Genomic DNA, 27,339 nt, shown 5'->3' with positions numbered 1-27,339 from the left:
AATGAAAAGTGACAAAGTTGGTCTTCAGAGTATTTTGTTTATGTTGCAAATTTCATTGTATTATTTATTCCTTTAAGCATAGTACATTATCAGCTTGTTTATGCAACTTTAAGACAAATTTTTTTAGTATTTTATGAAGAAAATCCTAAAAACTTGAACTTTGTGCTACTTTAACATGGGTTAAGGAGAGATTTAAAATTGTAAAGGGTAATTTGCAGTGAAATTTTGTAGAAGCAATGTGAAACAGTAATGGTAAACACCTCTAAATGTTAGTATTTTTTTTTGCTTTTCTGGGTTAAGGCATATGATATGCCAACCCCTTTCTATCGGAAGCTATTAGACCACATTTCTGAAACAAAAAGAAAACTAACAATGAACAACAATAAGGGAGCTTCCTTCCATAATGAAAAATATTGTATCTATTTTTTTCAAAATCCCTCATTAAAAGCATTTTCATGTATATGGTTGTGATATACTGGTAGCAAGTAGGCAGATGGACAATGGTACACCATAACACATGTATGTCCATCAAGACAAGGCGCACATGTATAGAAATATAACAAGCATACATAAGATAGTTTTTCAATTGTTGCAGACAATATATGGCTATGCAATGCTAAATTCACAATTAACAATTCACCTAAAAGAACTTTAAAGACCTAGAAACTGGAGCATCATAACTGTACTAAGATATTGCTTCTCTTTTTGTAAAAGGATGTACTTGTTTCTAGATTCTAATTGAACTTTTTCTGTTAGTTTTGTGTACAATTAAATCTAATGTGAAATTACAAGAAAATCATTTGTCATCTAGTAATCAAATTTAAGGGAATATTTGCTAAATGCCTATTAAAATTCAATTTATTACCGACTTGCTAAAATTTGCTCGTGGGATTTTGAAAAATTTATAAGTGATGTAAAGAAATAGTTGAAGGAACTTAGATTTAGCATTGTCTGAATATAGCTGAAATATTGCTGCTCAGACGTTAAACCCCCACAAACAAACAAACAAATAGATTTAGCAAGTGGAATATTTTGGAACTTGCTAAAATTAGCTAGTTTAAATATTTCTTAAATTCAATCCCTATCATCTCCGTTTTAACTCAACACAAATACATAAAGTACAAGTCTTTGTACTTATTGTGACAAAACATACATGTACCAGTAGTTCCTTTTGTTTTTTTTTTAAATATGCTCAGATACATTTGTACATGATTCTTTTATGTGTGTTTAAATTTGTGTGCAGTTAAACAGGTTTTTAAAACTGATATGTTTACTAAAATATATTACCGAATGAACAAACCAAAGCAAAAAAAAAAACAAAACATAATTCTCCACATTTATTATTTTTTTCCCTTTTTTTTCTTTGGAGAACACAGTTCATCAATTTCCTCAGTTTCACTGCCCTCTTTGTGCTTTCTCTTATGTTTCTTTTTATTGGAAGTTTTTTCTGTTAAATGTTCCGACATATTTCCATTTTCTTCATCACTATCTGCCTCACAATGCTTGTGCTTCTTCTGTTTTGATTTTTTGTGCTTTTTACAATCAAGCGACAAATCTCCACTTTCTCGATGCCCACGTGTCTCAGAACTAACACCACTCTCATATTCTTCTAAATTGTCATTGTTTTCCTTCATCTTGTTCTTCTTCTTGTGCTTTTTATGACCATTTTGTATGCAATCTAGGTCTACAATCTCATCATTTTCATGTTTGTCTTTATGCTTATGTTTCTTTTTCTTCTTTTTGTCTTGACATTTGCTATTGTCAAAATCTTCATTTCTATTTTCTTTATGTTTTGATGTCTCGTCATTAGAATCTTCATCTTGAACTTTATGTTTCTTTTTCTTTTTATGTTTATGGGTTTGTATATTTTCTTCTTCATCTGGGTCCTCCAATTCTGATTTCTTGTGCTTTTTGGATTTCTTCTTACAGTTATTTCCCCTAATTTCTGTTTCTGCTTCCTGCAATTCTTGATCACATGATCCATTCATTGCCATGGTTTTATCACCTATGTCATTTTTTCTCACAAAGCATGCAACAAAAAACCCATTAGTCAACGATGATTCTGGTGCCATTCTCATGAAGTACTGAGCATGCTCATAACCAGCTTCTCCTCTCTCAGACCAATCAGGCATAATGTTACTAAAATCAAATTCTTCTTGAACTTTTTGAAATACATTCTCAACAACTTCTTCATTTTCTTGCACATGAATCGAACAGGTAGAATATACAACTTTCTTAACATTTGGGAATCTCAATGCATGCTCCAAAATGGCTGCCTGAAATCTGGAAAGACTATCCAATCTGTCAGTAGCAGCTGAGTCATCATCATCAGTGAACTTGTTCAGTCGGCTTACTATTCCTGAAAATGGACAAAACAAAATACTCCAGTAAAAGTTAAATATTGTTCCATTTTTATCCATTACACAAACCTTTTTTTTCAGTCTATTAAATGCACTGAATCAGCTTTTTTCTGTAAATGGCTGTATATTTCCAGTTGAGAAAGCTGCATGCAGAACCGCAATTAAAGGAATGTGACAAAATTCAAATAAGACAATGAATCAGACAAAGATATTACGATAAAAGAAAAGAACTAGTTGTTTGTTTTTTCTTTGCTTGATACGTTTACCTTATGTTATCATTATTGCTACTTCTTTGTCAACTATCTACTGAAAAATCTGGACACATTTAATCATAGTAACTTTGACAGACTGAAATTTAATAATTTGTTGTTTCCAATGAAAACATCCAAATGTATGCAGCTTATGGTAGTGGACTTAATCAAAAATGAAGAATTAAAAAATGTAAATTCATTGAAAATATAACAAGGTATTGTGTATAAATGAACTTAATGGACATCTACGACAACAGCAACAGCATGATACCATTAATTTGTTTTCAGTTGTATAAAAAATTGTCTTTTTTTTCTTTCTTTTGCTGTGGGTTAATTGAAAACAATGTGGATTTAAAAATAACTAGTTAAGATTTTCCAGTCTTCTTTCAAACTAGTGAAAAGAAGTTTCAATCTTTTCCACTTCTTTGACAAGAAGGTGGTTAAACTCATACCTGAACCACTACATGAAGGATCCACAAGAATATATTCTACATCTTTGTACATGTCAGCCTCTGTGTTTACTCTCAGAAAGTCTTGACAACGCGTTGTGACAGACATTACACCAGATATATTGACAAGATTCTGAAGGGTAGCCAACCTCCTACCATCTTTGTCAAAGGCAAATATGTGTCTGAAAAAAAACGTCAAGAAATCAGAAATAAAATACAGCTATTGAAGATCCAACTGTAAGCTAACAAAGTGTCAATGTACATTGTACCTGTTGTAAATGTTAGTGAATCAAAGCATGTACATTGTACCTGTTGTAAATGTTAGTGAATCAAAGCATCAAATTTACTTTCCAGAGTGGAAGGTCAAAGTTTCAAATCAATGGTCCACTTGAAGAAAATTAAAGGTCAATAAAGTGTAAGTGGAAAGGGTTGAAGGTCCAGGACCAAGGTTTATAAAATGTCATTGGTTCTAGTTGAGAAATTGAGGGTCCTTGATCATGTACTACCACTAATTTGAACCTCTGTGAATTAAATTAGATAAATTCTGATAATCATAAAAAGAAAAACACAATTCTTCTACACTTATGAATTACTGAAGATTCTGCATAAGTGATTAAAAATTTTAAATAAACCAGAAAATTCATGATTTTTTTTAAAGAAAAAATGTTCCATATTCTACTGAATCATTTGCCTAATTTTAAGAATTATCTCCCTTCTGCTTTACTTTTAGATTTTTGTTATAAGATTTTTGTTATGTTCTATGCAGAGTTTCTGTACTTTATCATTTTATTTCAACTTACAAGTGGATTTGAACTTAATGTAAATATGTATAATGGTTTTTTGATAGGTTAATAAATAGCTCTTTTCTATCTGTTATGACAGAACTGAGAAGTTCCATGCCTCATTTGTCACTAACGTAAATGATATTTGTCATTATGTTTATAGAGTAAAACTGTAAAGTATAAAAACTGGTTACTGCAGGATATTTAACAGATAATATTGAATAACATACATACATACAATACATTTGTTTCATTTTGTAATCTTAAATTCTTACAGATTTCAAAGAATCAAGCAAGGCACTAAAAATAACATGCATTTTGTGAGTATTACATGATAAACTAATGTACCAAATCTCAAATGAGCTTCTGCAAATATTACAAACAATCTTTTTGCATTTTTCTAAACAACTATACTTCGGCACATGATAAATGTATGCCAACCCACTGTTTAGTGTTTAATGTCCCAAATGTGAAAAAAACAATCAAAGTTTACCCATTATCTTTCATCAGACTTGCAAGATGGCTGGTTTTGTTGCCAGGGGCAGCACAACAGTCAATTACAGTAGCTCCCTCTGTTGGATTTAGGACATGAGCAGGAAAACAGCTAGCCTATAAAATAACAGTATTAAGTCACATATGTAATCATTGCAAACAATTATCTACTAGATATCATTGTTTTGAGTAGAGTAACAGATGTTCCCCCAACAGCCATTTTGAAAATGGCCATGTTTGAAATTCAAAATGCTTTTGCACATTTACATATGGTGGTCAGTTTTTGTGCCAAGTTTAGTTTAAATCTATTTTCTGAGTAATTCCACGGACAAGATGGAGGTTAGAAGGAAGAAGAATAAACATTAAAAACAATACGTTCTTCAATTTCATTGGGGGAACATAATCACACAAGTAAACCTTTTCATATATTAGTATGATATGGGAATACTAACTACTAACATTTCTAAAGCCATATTTAAACACATTTTTTGTGAATTTATTCTTGAATCTTACACATAACTTTTCATACACTTTTATGTTAATCCCATATGAAAATCAAGTTTTCATTTCTTTTAAAAAATTTATTAAAAAATACAGATCACTAGTTTTCTAGATCTCTCATCACTGTTTGTTTTTACCAGTTTACTTCACAATTTTCTATAGTAAATCAAGTGTAACAATAATACCAAATACTATCTGGCATAGCATCCACTATTAGCGGGTACATGGGGATAATAAATTTACTGTTCCCCTCATAAAAATTCAACAAATGTGTACTTATACTTTTTAGGTAAACTAAAATCTGATGATTCTGCCACAAAATAACAAATGTTCAAATGTATTGATTGAACTTTTTTTTTTAATTATACCTTATCCTGCAGAATTATCTTCCCTTTCAGGAATAATTCATTATCATGGAAATCTGTACCAGTAGGAAATACTAAAACATCTGGTAGGTGAAGGTCTCTGGTAAACTGATGCTTTTCTAGACTTCGAACTACTTTTCTAAATCTGAAATCAGTTGATACATGAGTTGAAAAGAAAATAATAATTAATTTGAAGAATATAATTATAAATTACCACAACTATAAACAGCACTTTATTTTGAAGTCCTCAAAACAATAATCAATATGAATTTAACCTTTGACCTTAGAAGCACTGAGAGCCACATTTCAGTAATACACCGGGTAAAACTGGATAAGGATCATTACTTGATTTAATACTTTTAACAAAAGCAAAAGTTTTAGTAAAGTTGATGAGAAGCTGAAAAAGGCATATTATTTATTTTTTAATATCAGTATATTCAACCTTGTCTTTTTAAAGGTTACAATTGCCTCAAACTAAAATTACTGTACTTTTAAGTCATATCATATTTAAAAGAATAATTTTAAATCATGTAGGTATATTAATATGCTAAGTAATAAAAGTTAATGTCTATTTTATGGTCCAAAACACTCTGATAAAAGTTGGCAAAGATTTGGTTAAGTGGTTTTAGAAATATCTTAAAAATATTATCTAACTACAGAAAATGAAAGACAATACAAATCATAATATTACAAACACTATATAATATCAACCAGTGGTATGACTAAATTGTCAGCCCTGGGTTTCATTCCCCAAATTTTGTTTACTTTTGCAGCTAAAATAGTTAACTGCTTTTTAAAAATATGTATACAACTATAAACTGACAGCAATATCTTTTCAAAATACTTAGTTCTTTTATCATCTGTCTGTATTTTTTTTTTTAAACTACTAACTCCAGGGTCCAAAAATCTCAAGAGTTCAAGTTTACCTTCAAGAGTGGAAGGTTCTGAAGTCCTTTTGATGCCATAATAGATCAAAGTATTTTGACGTCAAAACTTATGACTTATTTTACACTTACAATTTTGTGCGAAATCGACCAATGAACTTCAAATCCATTGTCTACATAGGGAATTAAATGTCAACTGTAAAATGTCAATTAAAAGGTCTACTGGTACTGGGAAAGAAATTTCAAAGGACCTTGATAAGAAACAGAAGGTCCTGGGACCCCTGAATCTGTCAACATCTTGGCAGTAAATCCCTCACCTTTTCATGTGAGTAGCAGGCGATAAAACATATTCCCATTCAGGTTCTAGAGTTTGAATAACGGCTTCTACTGTGGTCTTGATCAAGTTGACTCTAACATAACGTGGTAGGTTGGTTTCTGCAAAGAAAATTATATTCTATAGAATCACAATTAAATCTATCGGTATCTATGTTTTTAAGTAGCTGTCTTTATAAGAATCATGCAAAATCTGAAAAATGTGATACACCCCAAAAAAATGCTACATATTTTTATTTTTGTGATTAAGTTGTTTTATGGGTCTATATTATGAAATATGTAATTATTCATTCAAATCTACCTGCTCTTAAGAGATAATCAACATTGAAAATTCAATAGATTCTATTGTATTTTAGTGTCAATTACAGAGTTATCTCCCTTAATTTTGAATTCTACGGTGCATTCTATACAATTTTTATCTCCTATGAGCACAGGTTATATGAAAAACCAAATGTTAATTTCTGTTTACTGAAGCATTTTAAACAAAATATCAAAAATAAAAATATGTAGGCTTCCCAACCATGTATCACATTTTGCATGATTCTTAGCTGGAACGCTACTTAAAAGCAAATAATCTAAGAAGAATATATTATATAAATATTTTGAATGAAAAGTTGTCGTAAAGTTCTTTAAAATTGAACATTTTCTTACATGTTTGTAAAAGCAATAGGTGAATTTTGCAGAAATTATTATTGTAATTGAAGAAACTACAATGTCATTGAATGTATGTTCAAACAAAAGAAACACAATGTTTTCATAGTATTAAAATATGATGTAAAAATGGGTATGAGTGAGTAATTGTTTTCTGAAAACTAGAAAAAGACACAAAATTTCAGGAACAACCTTTTTGGGGTTAAATTTCATGTGGGTTATTTTCTATTAACTAGCTATAATACCTTGATCTTCTATTATCTCCTTAAGACTGCTTACACCAGCTTCATCACATAACTTCTTATATTCTGCATTTACCTTGGCTTTGTGTCTGGTCATTGTTTGCTGTAAAAATAATTTCACAATGTAACAAAAATTAAAATATTTTTTTCCCTGAGACCAAAACAGTAAGAAGAGTTCTTTCTTTAGACTTTACTATGGTTTTTCAGTGATTGATTTTAAGTGGAAATACTTGCTAAATGCAGGTTGAAATTAAATTTGGCTAGTAAAAATTATTTCTACTCGCTAAAATTTGCCAATGGAAATCTATATGTAAAATATGTGAAGTCCAGAAATAACCCCAACAACATAAATTTAGCAAATGTAAATTTTCTCTACTTGCTAAATTTAGCTAGTGGAAAAAATTCTGAAATTCAATCCTTGGTTTTTCTGTGGCTTAAAATGTAATGTATGAGAAAACTATAAACACTTAATGGCTTATAGTTCTAGTGTGGTAAAACCCTGAGAAACCCAAAGATGTAAATACACTACTGTCAACTTTAATTTTAATTTCTCCACTCTTCACAGTGGAGACTTTGTAAGTGGAGTCACAGTGTCTCTACTCAACACAATGGAGTCTCCATTTCGAAATAGTTAATTCCTCTGTTTACATGGCAAAATACATTTAATGATTTATAAAATTAAAAAGCAGTTGAGTCATATGCATAAAAATAAATAATAAGTATTGGAATGAAGCATTTTTTTACCTCAGTTTTTAAACTGGTGGAGACACAGTGGAGGGATATAGTGACTCCACTGTGAAAAGTGGTGAATTAAAAATTTAGGTTAATGGTAGTGCAGTAATATGTTTGATTTGATTTGGATAAAAAAATTAGTTAAGTAAAGCACCCCAAAATCTATGATCACCCTTTATCATGAATATATATTAGTCTGGCTGCATATTTTATTGTTGGAGCAAATCCCTGTACTGTCAAATAGTATGTTGTGATATGAGGAACTCTGATACAAAACAAAAGTATACATGAAACAAGTGAATTGAATATTTTCATTCAGTTTACCAGAAAATTATATGGACTAGACAAGGATTCAAATTAGTGTTGGTCCAAGGTCCAGAATCCTCAATATTTGGCCTAATATATCTAATGAACTTTGACCCAAGTAAAACAAAAAAGTAGTACTGGACAGACATCACTAAATTCAAACCGATACTTGGATGTCATTCAAGAATATCAGTTACACAAATTACTCTGAGTGAAGTGAATTTGAGACTTTAAAATCTTTGGAATGCTTAATAAAAAGATGAATAAATAAAATATATACTTAAAACAATTATTTTCAATGCAAACCAAGTGCGTGTTTCATGGATTATTTTGATGTTCCAAAGGACATTTAGGCATACTCTTGAGGCTTGGAGATTAGCAGGGGGAAAAATCACACTTCCATTGTCCCCTAATATTTCAAGTGAGTGTCTGAGATATACCAGTACATGTATGCCAGTCTATTTGAGTGGTCCCTTACATCCCAATGAATTATTTGGTCTAAGCTATAATCAAAAATGTCATCGAAAAAAATGTAAAGACTCTATGGAATCACTGGTTGGGAGGTCTACCTACCTTTAGCCTCCCAGCTCTGACTAGACCTTTTCCAATGATGAAGTCAAAAAGTAAAGCTTCTGCCAAACAGCTGTCATTCTTTAATAAATGTTCAACCTTCAGGAGTCGCAGGTTTTGGACAATGCTGGACAGATAACTACTATACTTCAGTGTTTCACAAACCAGTGCCAGTAACTGCTTCTTGTTCTGAAAAAAATACATAAATGTGTCAGAAAATTAATAAATATACTCACTTCATTCCTGACCTATAATCAAGGGTAAAAATCAGGAAAAACAAGCTGATAGTTCAGACCATATTTTTGTTTTTTACTGTCTATATGTTCTACTAAATTTTACCCAAAAGTGTGGGTATAACAGTACAAAATCTAGTAGCCATGGGCTACTGGGCAACTGCTAATTTTTATCTCTGATAATAATCCTATACAGTTGAACCTTGATGTGTTGAACTAGGAATAGTCGAAATCTCAGATAACTCGAACTAACAGTCCCGGCAAAAATCTCCTTACTCTGAAACAATGCTACCTCTAATAACTCAAACTGGGATGAATCAAAATTTTGAATTACTTGAGGTTTTCAATCAATCCCTTACAGAGGCCTTCGTGATTAATTTACTCTGGTGTCTTGAAGTGAACTTATTATTAGAATTCTGATTGCTTTATATCTTGATTTGTGTATTTGATAGATACAAAATAGCTTGTGTAGTAAAAAGAAATGAATTTGAATAGTCACACTTCAGAATTTACATCAACAATACAATTGGATATTTAGATAATAAAAAAAAAAGATTGTGGTAAATTTTGTTTAATCTAATTACACGCCAAACAGAGAATTTTTTCAACTACCTTCATTTCCCTAGTTAATCTTACATGTAAATTTTATCGTTGTAATTAGCGCACATGGTTTGACAGTTTTTGAATTATTGAAAGCAACACGTTACGGCATTTTCGATGTAGGGAAAATAAATATCAATTTCCCCTAAAACATGTGATGTGCCTCAGAATTTAGAACTCATTCAATATACAACACATGAAAATTATCTTTCGAAAAGATAGGCAAGACACCAGGAAGTACCCTAATAAAGTGAAGTACAAAATGTTCACATATATGCACAAACAATAAAACTTGGACGACTCAATTCTAGGAAATACATTTTTGTCTGGTCCCTTCAACTTAACAAGGTTTGAATGTATCTGGTTGTGTACAAAAGATACCTAATATTTCTATAACAAATTGTTAAGCATGTTGTATTGTGCAACTATATTGTCTTCAACTCTTCAAACAATTGCATACTTTTAGAAGGCAGGTTTTTTTAGTAACATGGTTGGATTATCATGAACATAATATGCCAAAAAATAACATTATATATAAGTTCAGAGAGAATCTGTCCAATTTGCTCATTTGACTTGCTTGAGGGTGAACAGCATTTCTTTTTCACTTGCCCATGTTTTAACAATGAAAGGAAATTATTCATGGGTAAAATTTATACCAGATACCTTTCATCTGGCTTCATTTGATAATGACAGATAACATATTTATATGACTCATGTCTAATGAAGGCATTCAATTTAGTTCTAAGATTAGTGAGCTTAAACCATACTTTTATCATTTAAGAAATTCTACATAAATGATAACTTTAAACGTATTCAATTCTGAGTCAGTTGGCACTCTTCTTGGCAGAAAGTAGTAGTCAATGTTATAGAATTTATCTCTTCACTGGTTGGTCTTTAGTACAAGTTATTGTTTTGATTATCACACATCTTGATGTCTTTATGTTTCTTTTTATGTTAAATATGCTTGAAATGAATGATATTGATTTTGTTATTGAAGTAAACTATAGACTATATTTTGGACAAAAAAAAGAAACTGCTGTTTACAAAGAGAGTTCCTGTGTGGATCATATTTATTTGGATTATTATTTTTATTTTAGCTTTATTTTGTGACAGAGATCATTCTGTTACCATAGATTTTGTTACTTTTGTATTCACTGCCTTCCTGAGCTTTTTACTCTTGTTGGAAGAACTTTAAATAATCTGACAGTATTTATGTTATGTCCAGATCATCATGACTTTCACTTAGGAATTTTTTCACATGTATATGATGCTTATGTAAAAGAAAGACGAACAAGCAAATAAAAATTTAGCCTCCCAAGATGACATTATTATTTAGACTGATTCACATTATATTTATTTATTTCATTTCACAAACAAAATGAACATCGCTCATTTCAAGCAAATTAAACATATAAAGAAACAGACATCAATATGTGTGATAATACAATGTACAGAACAATAGTTTGTACACAACACTAACATATGAGAAATAGATGAGAGCTTAACTGTCAGCCCACTGTTGTAGAAACCGACAAATCAATGACTGGCATCCTCTCAGGTTATAGGTTAGCAGCATCTTGAGTCATGGAAAATATCGAGGAAAGTCAATGTTTATTTAGTCTGTTACTGTTACATTTTTAACTAAAGGCTTTAATAAAGCCCAAGTATTGGAACAAGTACCAAAAAAAATAATTACGTCATATTCTGAAGAATAAACTAGTGTTTTTACGGAAGACTTCTTGAGCTTTACAGCATTTAGGACTTTTGCACCCTCTATGTACAAATTCATCTTCTACATGTGTAGTGAAACCAGAGTTATCTTTTCCTGTCGAAACCCTTGGACTTTTTCTTTCCTAGGTACGAAGAAATCCGGGTACCGTTAATGTCAGCCTCCAGCATCTGTTTACGTGTCAAAGATATCTGTTTTCATTCGATGGGTTAAATAAGCGACTGATGTAGTTAATGAGTAAACTGAAAGCATGGGACTTTGTTCAACAAAGAAAGGTTAGATATTTAGCATGAAATGATTTTTGTTATTATAATTTTGTAATGACATTGTCATTGATGGAAAAAAAAGTAAATAAGCTTAAGATTTTCAAAAATCAGCAAATGTCATGATTTTCTGAGCAAGTATAGCTATGGAACAACACTATTCTTATGGCCTTTATGTATGCATTTTGTGGACCACCAAAAGGGACATAAGAAACATAAGCCTTGCATGTGCTAGTGCTAGTCCAGCTTACCACAGTACTTGTGTTGTACCTCATTCTGAAAGACCCTCAGGTAAAATGAATTTGGCTCCCTATAACACCGATTTTTTGAAAACTTTCATCATTAAGGTTGCATATTAATTAGTAAAAACTTTATGCAACTTTATATGATGTATCATGCTGTGGGTCTGAATTTCCACTGATGCTGAAATCCTCCTCTTTTTTATTTGGATATTATGGATATTGATACTTTTCATTTATATCTATTATTTTTATACTGAGTATTTGCTCCTGTAAACATAATGTGAAGGTATGCATGTTATGATTCATATTGGTTCTTTTTCAGTAATTTTGCTTACAACTTTAGTATGGTTAGGATTTATGGTGGTGATATGGTTTCCAGAGCTTCTACCAAATTCTATCACTAAGAAAAGTGTAATAGATAAAGGTAAGCAAACAATGCCCATGTACATGTACATGTTCTTGTCCTCATTACTAATGTCTTACAATATTGAAAAATTCAATTAAGGCCTTCAAAGTGAAATAATTGCAACATTTCCATCAATTATGGATCGGTATGATGTTAATTTTATTGATATTTTGACACAACCACTAATCACTCTAAATCATGTCCAAATGATACTGAGCTTTGTTGTTTGGATTTCCTATAGTTCCACAATACATGTTGATAAAATACATCACAATTGCTTACTTACTTTCTTTCAGAGAATTGAATATACAACCAGTTTGTTTGTACTGACAAAACACACAGAAAAAATGTTCTAGCCTCAATACAACACTAATTTGAGAAATAAATGCAATTACAATATACATGTATATTGTACTTACATCTTTTTTCCCAGGTATTTATAGGCTTGAAGCTGATGCTTTTAAGAGTAACATTAGTCTGCATAAAGATGCTATCCATGTGTGTATCACCTCAGATAGAAATACCCTTGGTGGAATGATTGCTCTTATCAACAGTATCCATAGCAACACAAAACACAATGTCTTCTTCCACCTTGTAGTTGATGCTCCAAGTAAAGACCATTTAAGGTATTCATATTACAGAAATAAGTATGAGTTATGCAATTTTTCAGTGATATCATTGCCTTTTTTTCAAAACTATCCTGTTGTCATCTTATTGTGTCATTTTTTTTAATTTTGGAAATTTGAAAAAACGATACAAAACCTTGATTTTGTAGTTAAAATCATTTATCTTATTGAGGATATCAAGAAAAACATGTTATAAATAATTATGTAGTGTAATTTAAAGCAGAAACACAATATATTCAGCACTTAAACTAATAATATTAGTTTAAGTGCTGAATTTAGTAATAATTGGGAAATAATTTACAGTATATTATTTGGGATAGTTTTTAGCTATTTTTGGAAAAGCTGGGAAACTCTTGTTAGGGGAAACAACCTTATTTCGGAGTTAATTTAAAGAAAACAATATCACTGAAATTTTCAGTGTTTTTTCTACACGTAAATAATTTCACTATATATATAATTTTCTGTTATAACACAGTATTCAGTTCAAAAAAGGATGACCATAGCTATCTAGTCAGTGTTTTTTGCAATTTATTGTATTCTCGTTTTTTGGGGGCATGTTTAAAATAATGACAAATGATAGAACTATACTAATCATTACTCATATTCAATAACTTCATTTAATAAGAAATTCATTTCATAATTGAAGCAAAAGTTGAATATTTCACAAACACATTTTTTTTTGTGTACCACAGGATATGGATAGAGACAACAAAGTTGAAGGACATAAGTTACCAAATAAAAGTTTTTCCAGAGAGCTGGGTTGAGGGTAAAATTAAAGTTTGGAGTGGAAGACAGGATCTAGCCAAACCAGTAAGTAACTTGTGAGAGGAGAATTTTGAATTTTGGTAGTTGTAAGCTCCCCACCCCCCCCCCCCCACCTCATGCACAAGCCGTTTAGTTAATTATATCACTGGAGTGCCTCCACCTCTTTAGGACTGTTAGCTTGACCCTATCTATTCCTTGTATTTCTGGATCAGTCACTGATGACAGAAGGCATGGCATTTTATGTAAGGTACAATTTTTTTTAAATTTTTCCAAAACAGATTTATGTTAGTTACATGTACATGTAGTAAAATGAAAAGCTTTACTTTGAAATATTACTTTTGTTTCAAGTGCTTAAAATGACCTATTTGTACTGGTAATGTTGTACTTTGATAATTATAAAACCAAAGATTAATGACATTTTCATGACAATGTTAATTTATGTTGATATCTGATATTTTTTCCAGTTGAACTATGCCAGATTTTATCTTCCAAAGTTGTTCCCAGATATTAAAGGAAGAATTCTATACATTGATGATGACAGTATTGTTCAAGGTTTGTCATTTGATATTGAAAAAAAATTATGAATAAACCAAAAAATACCTGTCTTCAGTAGACAATCTTTGAAGTCCCTGTATACCAGTTAAAACTTTTTTTAACCTGGGCAATCCAAGACCTGTCAGTAATCTGAACAAATTCTACAGTCCAAAAAGGGTTGGGTATTACTTAACCATTTACATATTATTTCAATTTCATACCATTTTTCTTATTCCAAGCTTTATTAGCAAAGCCTTAGGGCAGAATAGATTACCAAGGGCTAATGAGGGATAACCTGAAAAGTGACTTGATATGATCATTTTATGATATTTCATCCTATGCTGGGAAATTTTTGCATGGTTCTGGGAATCACAGATATTGAAAGCTCACCAAATTCAATTCGAGATACAAAAAAATGTATTTCACAGACATCTACCGTAAAACATAAATTTGGGTGGGATAAATAAAGACTGCAAAAATTTAATACCCAGATTCATAGAGCAAACGACAAAATTACACGCCTGTGATAATTACCCACCATAGTGAAATGCTTTCACTTCTTTTTCTTCAATTTATCACCAATATTTCAATAACAATGAAACCCAGAGTGAAATCTACACATGTCTAAACTAAACCTTTTTTGGACTTTATGATATTTGTTCAGTTTAGTTAGATGTAAGGTAGATTAAAGTTTTAAAACATTAAAAGGTTTATGGATTATTCAGGGTTTGGTTTAGCTAATTTCACTACTAAATGTTACTGAAAACTATTACATTTATTTGTAAACTGTATTATCCAGCAGTCATGAGTTGAGAAGTTATCTAGAATTAAGATACTAATTTCATATTTATCAAGAATTACAATTTTTATATACAAAATTAATTCCAAACTATTACACAGACTTTTAGTAACTTAATCATTACAATTTTATTGATGAGAAAATGAAATCCTAGAAAGCATTGTTTTTTTCATTGAGGAAATGATTCATAGGTTTCCTTATGATTTAATTTCTAATGGATACATGTACATGTATTCATATCCAAATATTACAAATTTGTTTGATATCAAAACATGGCTTTGTTCAGGATTATTTGAATTGTGGAATGTGCACCTATCACTGTTATTGAAAGCAAGTTATACATAGTAACTTTGTTTGTTCTAAGAGAACCGACCAATCAGAAACCTTGTTACAAATTCATATTATATTATATTATGAACATATATATATTTGGCAGGTGATATAAAGGATCTGTATCATATGAAGCTGTCCAATCACCATGCTGTAGCATTCTCTAGTGAATGTAGTAGTGCATCCAGAAGACTTACATTAATGAAGGTACTTAGCAATCTTTATTTAGATGTCAATAGCTGTCTTTGCTGTATAAATATCTTGACAACAAGCCTTATATAGTAATCATTGACATGTTCTGCAATCTCACCAGCATTTCTACCAGCCATGGCTGTCAGGCTGGTGGTCAATTTGGAAGACTGCAAGGGCTGTACCAACATTTTCTTAATTTTTTTTCTTCATAATATTGCCCAGAACTCTCCAAGGTCAGTTTTTTTGTAATATCGTTCAGCCTATTTTTCGATGGGTTTTTAAGTCCTCTTGCAGATTAATTAACCCTATAATCTAGTGGCAAATCTAGAAATTCAAAAAGGGGGGATTGGTGCATTCAAGTGATTATAAGTTTTTTTTTTATATTATCAACTTAAATTTTGGAGCATAAAGGGGACATCAGTTCACCTCTGATATAGAATTCAGGTCTACTCATGAAAAAATTAAAATTTTGTGAGCTGATTCTTTGTGCTTTTTAGCTGCCAGGAAAGTCGGAACAGTTTCCTTATCTGATCATTTTTATTTTTTTTTCATTTTTCAATAAAATTCCACTATTGCTTCTGTAATGTATACCAGTAGTTGAAATTTTGTCCTAAGCTGCTGGTACTCTAAGTATAAAATTATATGTTGATTTCAATTTTTGCTTTCAGAATTGACAAAGATGCATTGATATCATTCCTTTAACTATGAAGCATTCAGAACTTACTGATACCACAAACAATTAATATATTCATTAAAAGCTCTTGAAAAAACTCAGCAGCATCTTAGATAAATACATATCACTGGCAATACTTGTTTTTAACAACCCAAACCAAAGTTGCACAATAATGATAAAAGTTTAAAATTTTACATGAATTATAATTTCTGAATTTATATGTATTCTTGCATTTACTATTGTGGGTTTTGAAGTTATGGCCCCTTTCATTAAAAAGTTAAATACATGAATATCTGTGATGGGCAGATTGGTTTTCTTTTATTTTTACATGGTTACCTTTTTTACATCTTGTATTTCAGAATAATTATGCTGATTATATAGACTTTAAAAGTAAACATATCAGAGAAATGAAAATTGATCCATTAGAGTGTGCCTTTAACACTGGTGTATTTATAGCTGACTTGGATCTGTGGAGGAAGTATAATATAACAAAGAAGCTAGAGCATTGGTTAAAATTAAATACTAAGTAAGTCTTTAATAAGGCCCGCCATAAAAAATGGATGATGTCCTATAGTAATCAGTCTGTCTGTCTGTCTGTAACAAATCGTGTCCAGGCTGTTACTTTGTTGTCTTTTGGTGTAGGCTTTAGATATTTGGCAAGAGGGAAGATAGTTCAAGGCACATACCATAGTTGGTGACCTTTTACCTTGAACTTTGACTTCAAGGTCAACTTAATGATTTTGCATGACAGATTTGTGTATGGGCTGTAACTGAAAATTGTTGTTTAGTTGTATGCATAGGAAAGTCCAGGAGTATATTTTATTTTTTCAGTTTGCCATGTCACTAGTACACACTACATCCATGTTTTGGATCAAAATTTGGGAGAATTATTACTAGTGTGAAAAGTTTAGTCATCAGTCAATCATTAATCATAACACAAATTCACTATAAAATAAAAATTAACATTGAAAGCTTGTATGCTCTGGTGCAGTCAAGGGAGAACAACTAAGTTTTTACAAACCATAGAAGTTATACCAGTTATACCAACAAATGAATATAACTTTATAGTAATTTTAAGGGTAAGCTAAGGTCTTATATGTCCCCCTTCTGTTTTTAGAGAAGAAATCTATGGTAATGAGAGGGCTGGTGGAGGGTCCCAACCTCCAATGATGATTGTGTTCTACAAGAAATACACCAACATAGATCCAGGATGGCATATCAGATACTTAGGTAGATATAGAAAAATAGCAGTAGTGATGTTCAGACAGAAAATATTACATTGAGCCAGTCAGATACTAAGGTATGGTAGATACATGTAGAATAATGGCAGTAGTGATGTTCAGACAGAAAATATTACAATGAGCCTGTCAGATACTAAGGTATGGTAGATGCATGTACATATATAATAATGGCAGTAGTGATGTTCAGACATAAAATATTACAATGAGCCTGTCAGATACTAAGGTATGGTAGATACATGTACATATAGAATAATGACATTATTGATGTTCAGACAGAAAATATTACAATGAGCCTGTCAGATACTAAGGTATGGTAGATACATGTACATATAGAATAATGACATTATTGATGTTCAGACAGAAAATATTACAATGAGCCTGTCAGATACTAAGGTATGGTTAGATACATGTACATATAGAATAATGGCAGTTTGATGTTCAGACAGAAAATATTACAATGAGCCAGTCAGATACTAAGGTATGATAGATACATGTACATATAGAATAATGGCAGTTTGATGTTCAGACAGAAAATATTACAATGAACCAGTCAGATACTAAGGTATGGTAGATACATGTACTTATAGAATAATGGCAGTTTAATGTTCAGACAGAAAATATTACAATGAGCCTGTCAGATACTAAGGTATGGTAGATACACGTACATATAGAATAATGGCAGTTTGATGTTCAGACAGAAAATATTACAATGAGCCTGTCAGATACTAAGGTATGGTAGATACACGTACATATAGAATAATGGCAGTTTGATGTTCAGACAGAAAATATTACAATGAGCCAGTCAGATACTAAGGTATGGTAGATACACGTACATATAGAAGAATGGCAGTTTGATGTTCAGACAGAAAATATTACAATGAGCCTGTCAGATACTAAGGTATGGTAGATACATGTACATATAGAATAATGACATTATTGATGTTCAGACAGAAAATATTACAATGAGCCTGTCAGATACTAAGGTATGGTAGATACATGTACATATAGAATAATGGCAGTTTGATTTTCAGACAGAAAATGTTACAATGAGCCAGTCAGATACTAAGGTATGGTAGATACATATACATATAAAATAATGGCAGTTTGATGTTCAGACAGAAAATATTACAATGAGCCTGTCAGATACTAAGGTATGGTAGATACATGTACATATAGAATAATGGCAGTTTGATGTTCAGACAGAAAATATTACAATGAGCCAGTCAGATACTAAGGTATGATAGATACATGTACATATAGAATAATGGCAGTTTGATGTTCAGACAGAAAATATTACAATGAACCAGTCAGATACTAAGGTATGGTAGATACATGTACTTATAGAATAATGGCAGTTTAATGTTCAGACAGAAAATATTACAATGAGCTAGTCAGATACTAAGGTATGGTAGATACACGTACATATAGAATAATGGCAGTTTGATGTTCAGACAGAAAATATTACAATGAGCCTGTCAAATGCTAAGGTATGATAGATACATGTACATATAGAATAATGACATTATTGATGTTCAGACAGAAAATATTACAATGAGCCTGTCAGATACTAAGGTATGGTAGATACATGTACATATAGAATAATGGCAGTTTGATGTTCAGACAGAAAATATTACAATGAGCCAGTCAGATACTAAGGTATGGTAGATACATGTACATATAGAATAATGGCAGTTTGATGTTCAGACAGAAAATATTACAATGAGCCAGTCAGATACTAAGGTGTGGTAGATGCATGTACATATAGAATAATGGCAGTTTGATGTTCAGACAGAAAATATTACAATGAGCCAGTCAAATGCTAAGGTATGGTAGATACATGTACATATAGAATAATGGCATTATTGATGTTCAGACAGAAAATATTACAATGAGCCTGTCAGATACTAAGGTATGGTAGATACATGTACATATAGAATAATGGCAGTTTGATGGTCAGACAGAAAATATTACAATGAGCCAGTGAGATACTAAGGTATGGTAGATACATATACATATAAAATAATGGCAGTTTGATGTTCAGACAGAAAATATTACAATGAGCCAGTCAGATACTAAGGTATGGTAGATACATGTACATATAGAATAATGGCAGTAGTGCTGTTCAGACATAAAATATTACAATGAGCCTGTCAGATACTAAGGTATGGTAGATACATGTACATATAGAATAATGGCAGTTTGATGTTCAGACAGAAAATATTACAATGAGCCTGTCAGATACTAAGGTATGGTAGATACATGTACATATAGAGTAATGGCAGTTTGATGTTCAGACAGAAAATATTACAATGAGCCTGTCAGATACTAAGGTGTGGTAGATGCATGTACATATAGAATAATGGCAGTAGTGATGTTCAGACAGAAAATATCATAATAAACCTGATACTGCAAGATGTGAGGTTCTGTTGAGATGTGCAAAATTGGCAACATTCTGTTTATCGACGTCACACTTCTTTTAGAAGGGAAGACACAGAACATGAGTTATCAAAGCATTGTACCAAATGTTTAAGCATTCCCTCTTGCAAAAGCTGAGAAATCTGTTACAGAAAAGTGTAACAGACTGACATACAAGATGATTGCAACATAGCCCCCAAATATTGCTAATCCAAATGGCCCATTATTCATGACGACATTAGTAGTGCTTAGTCATATTAATTATACCCACTTTCCAAATTTATATAAGACATATTTTCATGTGTAACCCGTGGAAGAATTATTGTTTGGGAGGAGTGGGGGGTACTTGTTTTTTTTTTTTTTTTTCATGGTTGCATCAAAGCCCAAGCTCAAACAATCTACAAAATGTTACTTTTTAGTTTCCACTGCAAAGTTATATGATCTGGCTAAATCCAAGAGTGAAAAGCTAAACAAACTGCAAAAAATAATACCCACTTATAAATGTTTTGTTGCAGTTGAAAATAGCTTTGTGGTTTTATATACTTTAATTATGCTCACATGACACATATGCAATAAATCAGTCTGTTGAGAGCACACCTGTTGCTCCGCCACATTAGTCATTAAACTGTAATGTGATTGATCTGAAGTTTGCTTATAACAGTAATCAATGAATGTTACATACTTAAATGATACATTTACTGTTCTCGCATTGTTAAGACACAGACCATTTTCTTCTTAGAAGGGGGTGGGTGGGATGTTTTGTTGAGGGAGAATAATTTTTCAGCAACAGCCAGAGTGAAATGTTGTTTTGTAATCTACATTGTTGAATAATTAGGGTAATATTAAGTCTTTTTTCTCCCCTCAACTGAGTAAAACAATAATTATGACTGTAAATTGAAATATATATTTTTTTTAAATCACAAACCCCTAAATGGTTGGTACCTAAACAGGGTAATAGGGTTCCTGTCCAAATATATTCCTTGAAAAATATTTTTTTATAGGTTGGACATCTGGAACAAGTTATACCAAACAGTTTGTTGGAATGGCCAAGTTACTACACTGGAATGGACGATTTAAACCATGGGGCAGGGCCTCACAACACAAAGATGTATGGTACAAGTATTATATTGAAGATCCTACAGGAAAATTTGTGCCTGTCAGAAAATATTAATCGTGCAATATTTGAATTACCTCCCCTTCCACCCTCATTGTAACTAACATCAATCATAATGTAAAATATGTAACAATTTCATTCAACATTCATTTTTTGTTTGGTCCCCACTGTAACTGATATTAAATATCAAACTTGGTCTTCTATTTATTAGTCCCCTACCAGCTTTAGCAGAAGGGGATTTAAGATTTACACTCTATCTATCCGGAAAAAAATTGAAGTTTTCCACACTTTTTCTCTAAACGCTTGCAGCTATTGAGCTGATTTTTGGTATGTGAGTCAACCTTGATGAGTTACAGATGCCAAAAACTGATGAATTTAATTTAATCTATATCAGTATAAAGAATATAAACTGAATGCATGAAATTCAATTATGCATCATCTGCAGATTACTAGAAATTTTTATTTTTGATCAAGTCTACAGACCATGACATTGATATGTTTTGCCTTACTGAGGTATAGATAGGTTTTTTACTCAGATAGATCTTAATGTGTTTGTGGTACCAGGAAGTAACCTCTATTGGAACATTATCTTTTCTTTAAGCTAAGGCCAGCAAAAAAATTCTTAGTTCCCTGGCCCTCCCATGCTTGTTTTGAGGATACTACATTATTCGTTTTTATCCCTGTATATAAAAAATATAAACAAACGCTACCCTCTATAATTCTCTGGCTATAAACAATGTAAAAATGATCCTAATTACTTTCTTAGGATAATTAAAAGTTACAAACATGTTCCCCCACATTTCATTTTAATAAAAAAAGGTCTGAGAGCTAAGGATTTAACTTTGAATGGCCTTATATTTTTCTAATTTTATTCTGATATATATAACTTGCTGTCATCTTATTCCCCCTATCTAGGGCTATGGTTCTTTCATCTATTGACATTGAGGCTATATTGTTTATTGACTTTATGCAATGAGTATTGTACATGTAAAAGCTAATTTGTGCTTTATTGTTGTATTGTAAATATTTGTTACTGTGAAACCTATTTAAACTGAATGCTGAGATGAAAGACAGAGTTTGAGTTTTTTATTTATTTAAGGACAATTATACTTAAATTGTGTGAGTTATGACCTTCAGTAGCATATCAAGGAGTTTTGGGGTTTTGAATTCCCCTTTTGTTGGAAAGGTTTTGTTAATTTTGTGACTAGTTGGAGCAAAATAAGCAAATAATAGCCTGGACCCCCCCTTTTTTTTTCTGGAACCCTATTTTTGAATATCTTTGGATCTGCTTACCAGATTTTAGGAATTAGGTGCAAAAAAGGACCTAGAACATTGAAGCAGTTTATACAATTTGGAACTATATTGTATTTAAAAATATATACTTTCTTGACCATATTGAATTTAGTTAAATTCTTGTGGTCCTTTGATATGCAGAATGTACTGACAATATTATATAAGATTTTTGTTTGTTGTTTTTTTGAATTTTTTTTGCTCATTTTTCAAATAAGTCAAAATTTGGATACAAAATTTAAGGAGGTAAACCTAGGGTAAGTGATCAACTCTTACAAATCATTGGAACGTTTGTATTCAGCATTTTACATCAATCTCATGTAAGCATCAAAGTAACTTGGAATGATTTCAATATGTTCTAAATGAAAGCTTGGTAGGCTTTGGTAAAATTGAATATGATACAAACATGTCACTGATTTCAGGAGTTATGTCCCTTACTCTAGGGCTACCTTCTTAACTTTGTTTGATTTCATCATGTTGAATCCGACAATTTATTTCAATTTTCTATTTTTGACTCCTTTCATGTTGGTCCAAATCAGAGTCCTAAGGATGTAAGGGTATGTAATCAAACTCATTTTAGACCATGAAAGATTTAAGGGCAATTATCAATTTTTTTTTTTCTTTTTAACAAATTCATTCCCTGCCAGAAGCTTGCTGTATTAAGTACATTTGTATTTTATACAATCCAAATTTAGAAGTGTATCAATTTTAAATAAACAATCATATTAAACTGCTGCATGAAGAGTATATTATTGAGACTGGGATTACTAATTTATATTTCATCATGTTCACGGTTTTAGCTTTTTTTCCCCCCAGTCACAGATTTGAAGCAATAAGGGCTGAACACAGAGTACCCTAATATTTGGAAATCAATTATTTTTTTTTAACAAAATCTTGATTTTTCACATATTTGACCCCTAAAAGTTGTCTTGCCTTGTTTCACTTAGGTTTTAATTCTATTGTCACCTCTAAATCTGAATAATTGATCAGCCTCTGTTACCCTCCACCTAATTCTTTTGAAAATTTGCTTTATAAATGACTGTAAATTCCCATATGTCATGATTCCTGAATAGTCAAATCAATACATTGTAATTGTTATTCAATCCATAGCTGTTATCGAAGGGTTGTCACCAACTATGTAACCAGTCATTAAACTTGTAAAGTGTAATTGTATGTATGTATGTATTAGGGCATTAAGGTGCAATTGATATGCTTTTGATCAAAGTTATATAATTTAAGGTTCTGGTGTTTCAGCATATAAAGGGGGATCAAGGAGGGGTGCATGGACTTTTTTTGCAAAAAATGTTAAATAATGTCCTTGCACCCCCTTTTTCTGAGGAATCCCTGCTGGCACCCTTCCTTTTCAAAGTGTCTGGATCCACCCCTGAGTATATGTAAGATAGACTAACTAAAATAAATGCTTGGTTCTCTAGCTTTACAAGCATATTCAGGAAGCACATTCTCTCATTCATAATATTTTCTCAAAAATATAGATAAACACCTTCTTGATGATTTTATCTGAATCCATGGGAGTCCACTTCCTATATTTCAGAAATATTTCTTATTTCAGAACAGATTATTTCATTTAACGTGTATAACCTGTTCAAAAATTTGAAACATTCCTTATAATTAGATTTTTAATAGATTCCAGTCCAAATACAGATAACTGATTCATAATCTAAATGTGATTTTGTTTGGGATCGTTTGAATTGTGGAGTGTGGACAAATAGATGTGAATGATTACAAAACCAAGCCTGGTTATACTCTTGCTTAAAGAGAACTAATCATTCATTGGCTTGGTACAAATCAAATTAAATTATAATGGTATACATGCAGCTGAATTGTGTCAACCTTTTTTACCCTTGTATATATGATTTGGTGATATTTTATCTGTAAAATATAGTGTCAAATGGACTTTAAAAAATTGTATGTATGAGTATTTAATTTACATGGATAATATACGATTGGGCATGTTTAAAAACTATAAACCCCTCCTTTTTATTGGAAAAGTGTGTTTGGTAACAGGGGCAGATCCAAGATTTCAGGTTGTGTTTGGAGGGATGAAAACCAGAAAACTTGCAGGTAGAATTTTAAAATTTATGAAAAATTAATAAGTTATATTTTTCCTAATTTTTTTTGGGAAGGGGGTGGGGGTTGTATGTAGGGTCCACTTCTTATGAATAAGCACCTGAGTAATGTGTAAAAAAAATGATTGTTTTTTCTGCTAGATGAAAAATTGGCACCTCGGCCGGTTTTATATTGTGGACAATTCTAGTATACAGGAATCAGTTTTTGACTTTGAGAAATGTTGAGTTGGATGTGTTCAGTTTACACAGGTTCAATGGTATCATCGACTGATTTATAGTAAAGACAGGTTACATGTTTATTCAGAGTTTGGTTTAGACAGGTTTCAGGTTTATTCAGTGTTCAGTTTGGACAGTTTTCAAGTGTATTCAGGGGTTGGTTGAGACAGGTTTCAGGTTTATTCAGAGTTTGGTTTAGACCCGTTTCAGGTTTTTAAGGGGTTGGTTCAGACAGGTTTCAGGCTTATTCAGAGTTTGGTTTAGACCTGTTTCAGGTTTTTTAAGGGGTTTGTTCAGACAGGTTTCAGGTTTATTAAGGGGTTGATTCAGACAGGTTTCAGGTTTATTAAGGGGTTGGTTCAGACAGATTTCAGGTTTATTAAGGGGTTGGTTTAAACCTGTTTCAGGTTTATTAAGGGGTTGGTTTAGACTTGTTTCAGGTTTATTAAGGGGTTGGTTTAGACCTGTTTCAGGTTTATTAAGGGGTTGTTTTAGACTTGTTTCAGGTTTATTAAGGGGTTGGTTTAGACAGTTTTCAGGTTTATTCGGAGTTTGGTTTAGACAGGTTTCACTGTACAACTTTAATGTGAATGATGATTTGTATTGTATATAATTATTGTCAATAACTTGTATAGAATGATGTATTATCCTTTGTGCTGCTGTTTATTCACACATGCTTTTGTTTTAAAAAATGGTGCTGTATGTTACAAGTAAGTGATAGTCATTTGTTCTTTTCTAAAACGATCAAACATTTTATTCTTTAATTTTTGTGTGCGTTTTGTTTCAGTCCCGACTCTTTCCATACTAGTTTTTTTTTTTTTTTATAATATGATTTAAAACTTATCCTGGATTTGTTTCACCATGAGTCCCTTTAATCCTCGGTAATCCAGTGGTTAATCCGTCGCCATCTACTTTATCGTGATGTGATAAAGTAGATACTGTAGTAGACGGGAGTCATCCCGAGTTTTCTGAGGATAAAATCACTCCTATCACAAGCGCTCGCCCAAAACATGGATGCTCCCTTTGTTCACAAAATTCCTAGTCAAAATAAGTATGTCGATTTGGGAAGCTAGTTTTCATTTCGCTTAGACCCCTCCTAGCTTCAACATAAATTTTCCCAAGCAAACGTCATGATTATCTATATTCCAGCAGTGCAAGAGGTTATCTAGCAAGCTATTTTCTGACTTGGTGCCGGAATTGCAACCTCTTACGTTGTAGGGGTAGATTATCTATAATAGAAGTTTTCGTAGTAGTATATATTTCTTGTTTTCATAGTAACTTTATAAGATGTCAGTTAAGACGTATTGTTTTAATAGCTATACATATAAATAGGTAACATTTTGGACGAGCTTTAAATCTTAAATTCTTATAGAAGTTAGATTAAATAAGTACGATTCAAAGGATTGCTTTGTAGGTGCGTGACTTCGCATTGAACCTTTAGAAAAGAGCTCAGCACTTTAAGATTGCATAACCATTTCTAAAGAGGTTATTAAGATGTATATTTAGAGATAGAAATTCACAACTTTCGTGTTCTAGCCAGACTTTGGAATTATAAGGCCATGCTAGAAAATTTTTTTCATACAGCCTTTGTCATGCAGTGATGTACATCTGGAAAACACCATTATATTTATGACAGTTGTCTCATTTAATTTGTCAGTTCCTTACGTATTTGTCTCCATGTTCACGCTCTTCTTTCTTTTCATATTCTAAAGATTGTCTTAAGCTCTCCTATTGGACATCCCGTGTAGTTGTAAAAGGATTTGTAAGTGTTGGGTGTGTCCTGTCCAGAGAGTATTAAGAGGAGGTCTAACCCCCAGAAATTTTCCCACTGGATCAGACTCTGTTCTTAGAAATGGCGTAAAATCTCATTATTAAGAAACTAATAAGAGGTTTTAGTATAATTGCGAAGAATGTCACTGACTTGAAATTTCATTAATAAAAACTCGCATTATGTAACTTATAAAACGTCTTAGTTGCTAAGTGTTTCTTAAATCGCATAAATTAAAGAGTTTTTTTTTTTAGTTTTCAATGACAGCATCGCAAGAACATATTTTTAAGCAAATAAAAGTAGAAATCTAATTGTTGACTGTAGATTTTGTACATTTGTAAAGTCCTTGTAGCATTTGTTACAGACACTGTAATATTCTAGTCTTCAGTCTAGTGATTCTGATAAGTTTGTACGAATAACCCTGTGCCAAAGACAATTGTAACGTCATTATTTAAAAAAATAAAATTAAAAGTCGAAGTAAATTGTTTGTTATACTTTTTTTTATGTTCAAGTTTTTATCTGTGTAAAACCCTTTGCATAGTTGAAAATTAAACTTCCTGGTTAGTGAAAGAACGTAGTCCCTAAAAATAAAACTTATAAGACAACTACCGCATTTTCCTAATTTGTAATACTATCTCAAATAATTATATTAATGACGTCTATGAAGTGGAAAATGGCAATAAATGGTGAATATCGGCAAAAAGAATACCGAAGCGTCAAAATGGAAGAACAATTAATTCAGACACATAGCTTGAAATACACAGACGAACTACGTAAACAATATAAACAACAGAATCTAACAATTGCAAATACACGGTATAAAAATGAAGATGAGAAAAACGACTACAGCAAACGTTACACATGATTAAAATGAAGACAAAGTACGTTCCTCTGGTTG

At 31.6% G+C, this 27,339-nt stretch overlaps 2 protein-coding genes across 2 annotated transcripts; one reads left to right on the top strand and one right to left on the bottom strand.

Moving 5' to 3' along the window:
* Window positions 1-1,324: 1,324 nt before the first annotated feature.
* Window positions 1,325-11,607, bottom strand: LOC148600953 (28S rRNA (cytosine-C(5))-methyltransferase-like). Its single transcript, XM_088555198.1, has 8 exons — window positions 11,448-11,607; window positions 8,922-9,107; window positions 7,314-7,413; window positions 6,402-6,519; window positions 5,204-5,345; window positions 4,336-4,451; window positions 3,064-3,242; window positions 1,325-2,359 (listed from the first exon to the last, which is right to left on the bottom strand). Exons 1-8 carry the CDS (start codon window positions 11,538-11,540, stop codon window positions 1,341-1,343), a joined length of 1,953 nt encoding a protein of 650 aa, XP_088411324.1. The 5' UTR covers window positions 11,541-11,607; the 3' UTR covers window positions 1,325-1,340.
* LOC148600952 (glycosyltransferase 8 domain-containing protein 1-like) lies at window positions 11,608-26,923 on the top strand. Its single transcript, XM_088555199.1, has 9 exons — window positions 11,608-11,755; window positions 12,308-12,409; window positions 12,825-13,017; window positions 13,710-13,827; window positions 14,247-14,334; window positions 15,552-15,652; window positions 16,670-16,836; window positions 17,428-17,540; window positions 20,968-26,923. Exons 1-9 carry the CDS (start codon window positions 11,731-11,733, stop codon window positions 21,135-21,137), a joined length of 1,077 nt encoding a protein of 358 aa, XP_088411325.1. The 5' UTR covers window positions 11,608-11,730; the 3' UTR covers window positions 21,138-26,923.
* The last annotated feature ends 416 nt before the right edge of the window (window positions 26,924-27,339 follow it).

This window comes from Perna viridis, chromosome 12 (assembly GCF_037379345.1).
Source record: "Perna viridis isolate PV_CMFRI_1.1 ecotype Kerala chromosome 12, ASM3737934v1, whole genome shotgun sequence".
Classification (NCBI taxonomy): domain Eukaryota; kingdom Metazoa; phylum Mollusca; class Bivalvia; order Mytilida; family Mytilidae; genus Perna; species Perna viridis.
Note: the sequence above shows the minus strand (reverse complement) of the source record. Positions and strands in the feature narration are given on the sequence as shown.

What these genes read in the sequence shown, in the direction of transcription:
- LOC148600953 (XM_088555198.1), bottom strand. Translation starts at nt 11,540, where the DNA reads ATGAATTTGTACATAGAGGGTGCAAAAGTCCTAAATGCTGTAAAGCTC. An exon ending in CCTGCTACTCACATGAAAAG is followed by an intron (nt 5,346 to 6,401) that starts GTGAGGGATTTA and finishes AACTGATTTCAG; the next exon opens with ATTTAGAAAAGTAGTTCGAA. An exon ending in TCCTTCATGTAGTGGTTCAG is followed by an intron (nt 2,360 to 3,063) that starts GTATGAGTTTAA and finishes GTCCATTTTCAG; the next exon opens with GAATAGTAAGCCGACTGAAC.
- LOC148600952 (XM_088555199.1), top strand. Translation starts at nt 11,731, where the DNA reads ATGGGACTTTGTTCAACAAAGAAAG. An exon ending in ACTTTGTTCAACAAAGAAAG is followed by an intron (nt 11,756 to 12,307) that starts GTTAGATATTTA and finishes GTTCTTTTTCAG; the next exon opens with TAATTTTGCTTACAACTTTA. An exon ending in TGATGACAGTATTGTTCAAG is followed by an intron (nt 14,335 to 15,551) that starts GTTTGTCATTTG and finishes TATATTTGGCAG; the next exon opens with GTGATATAAAGGATCTGTAT.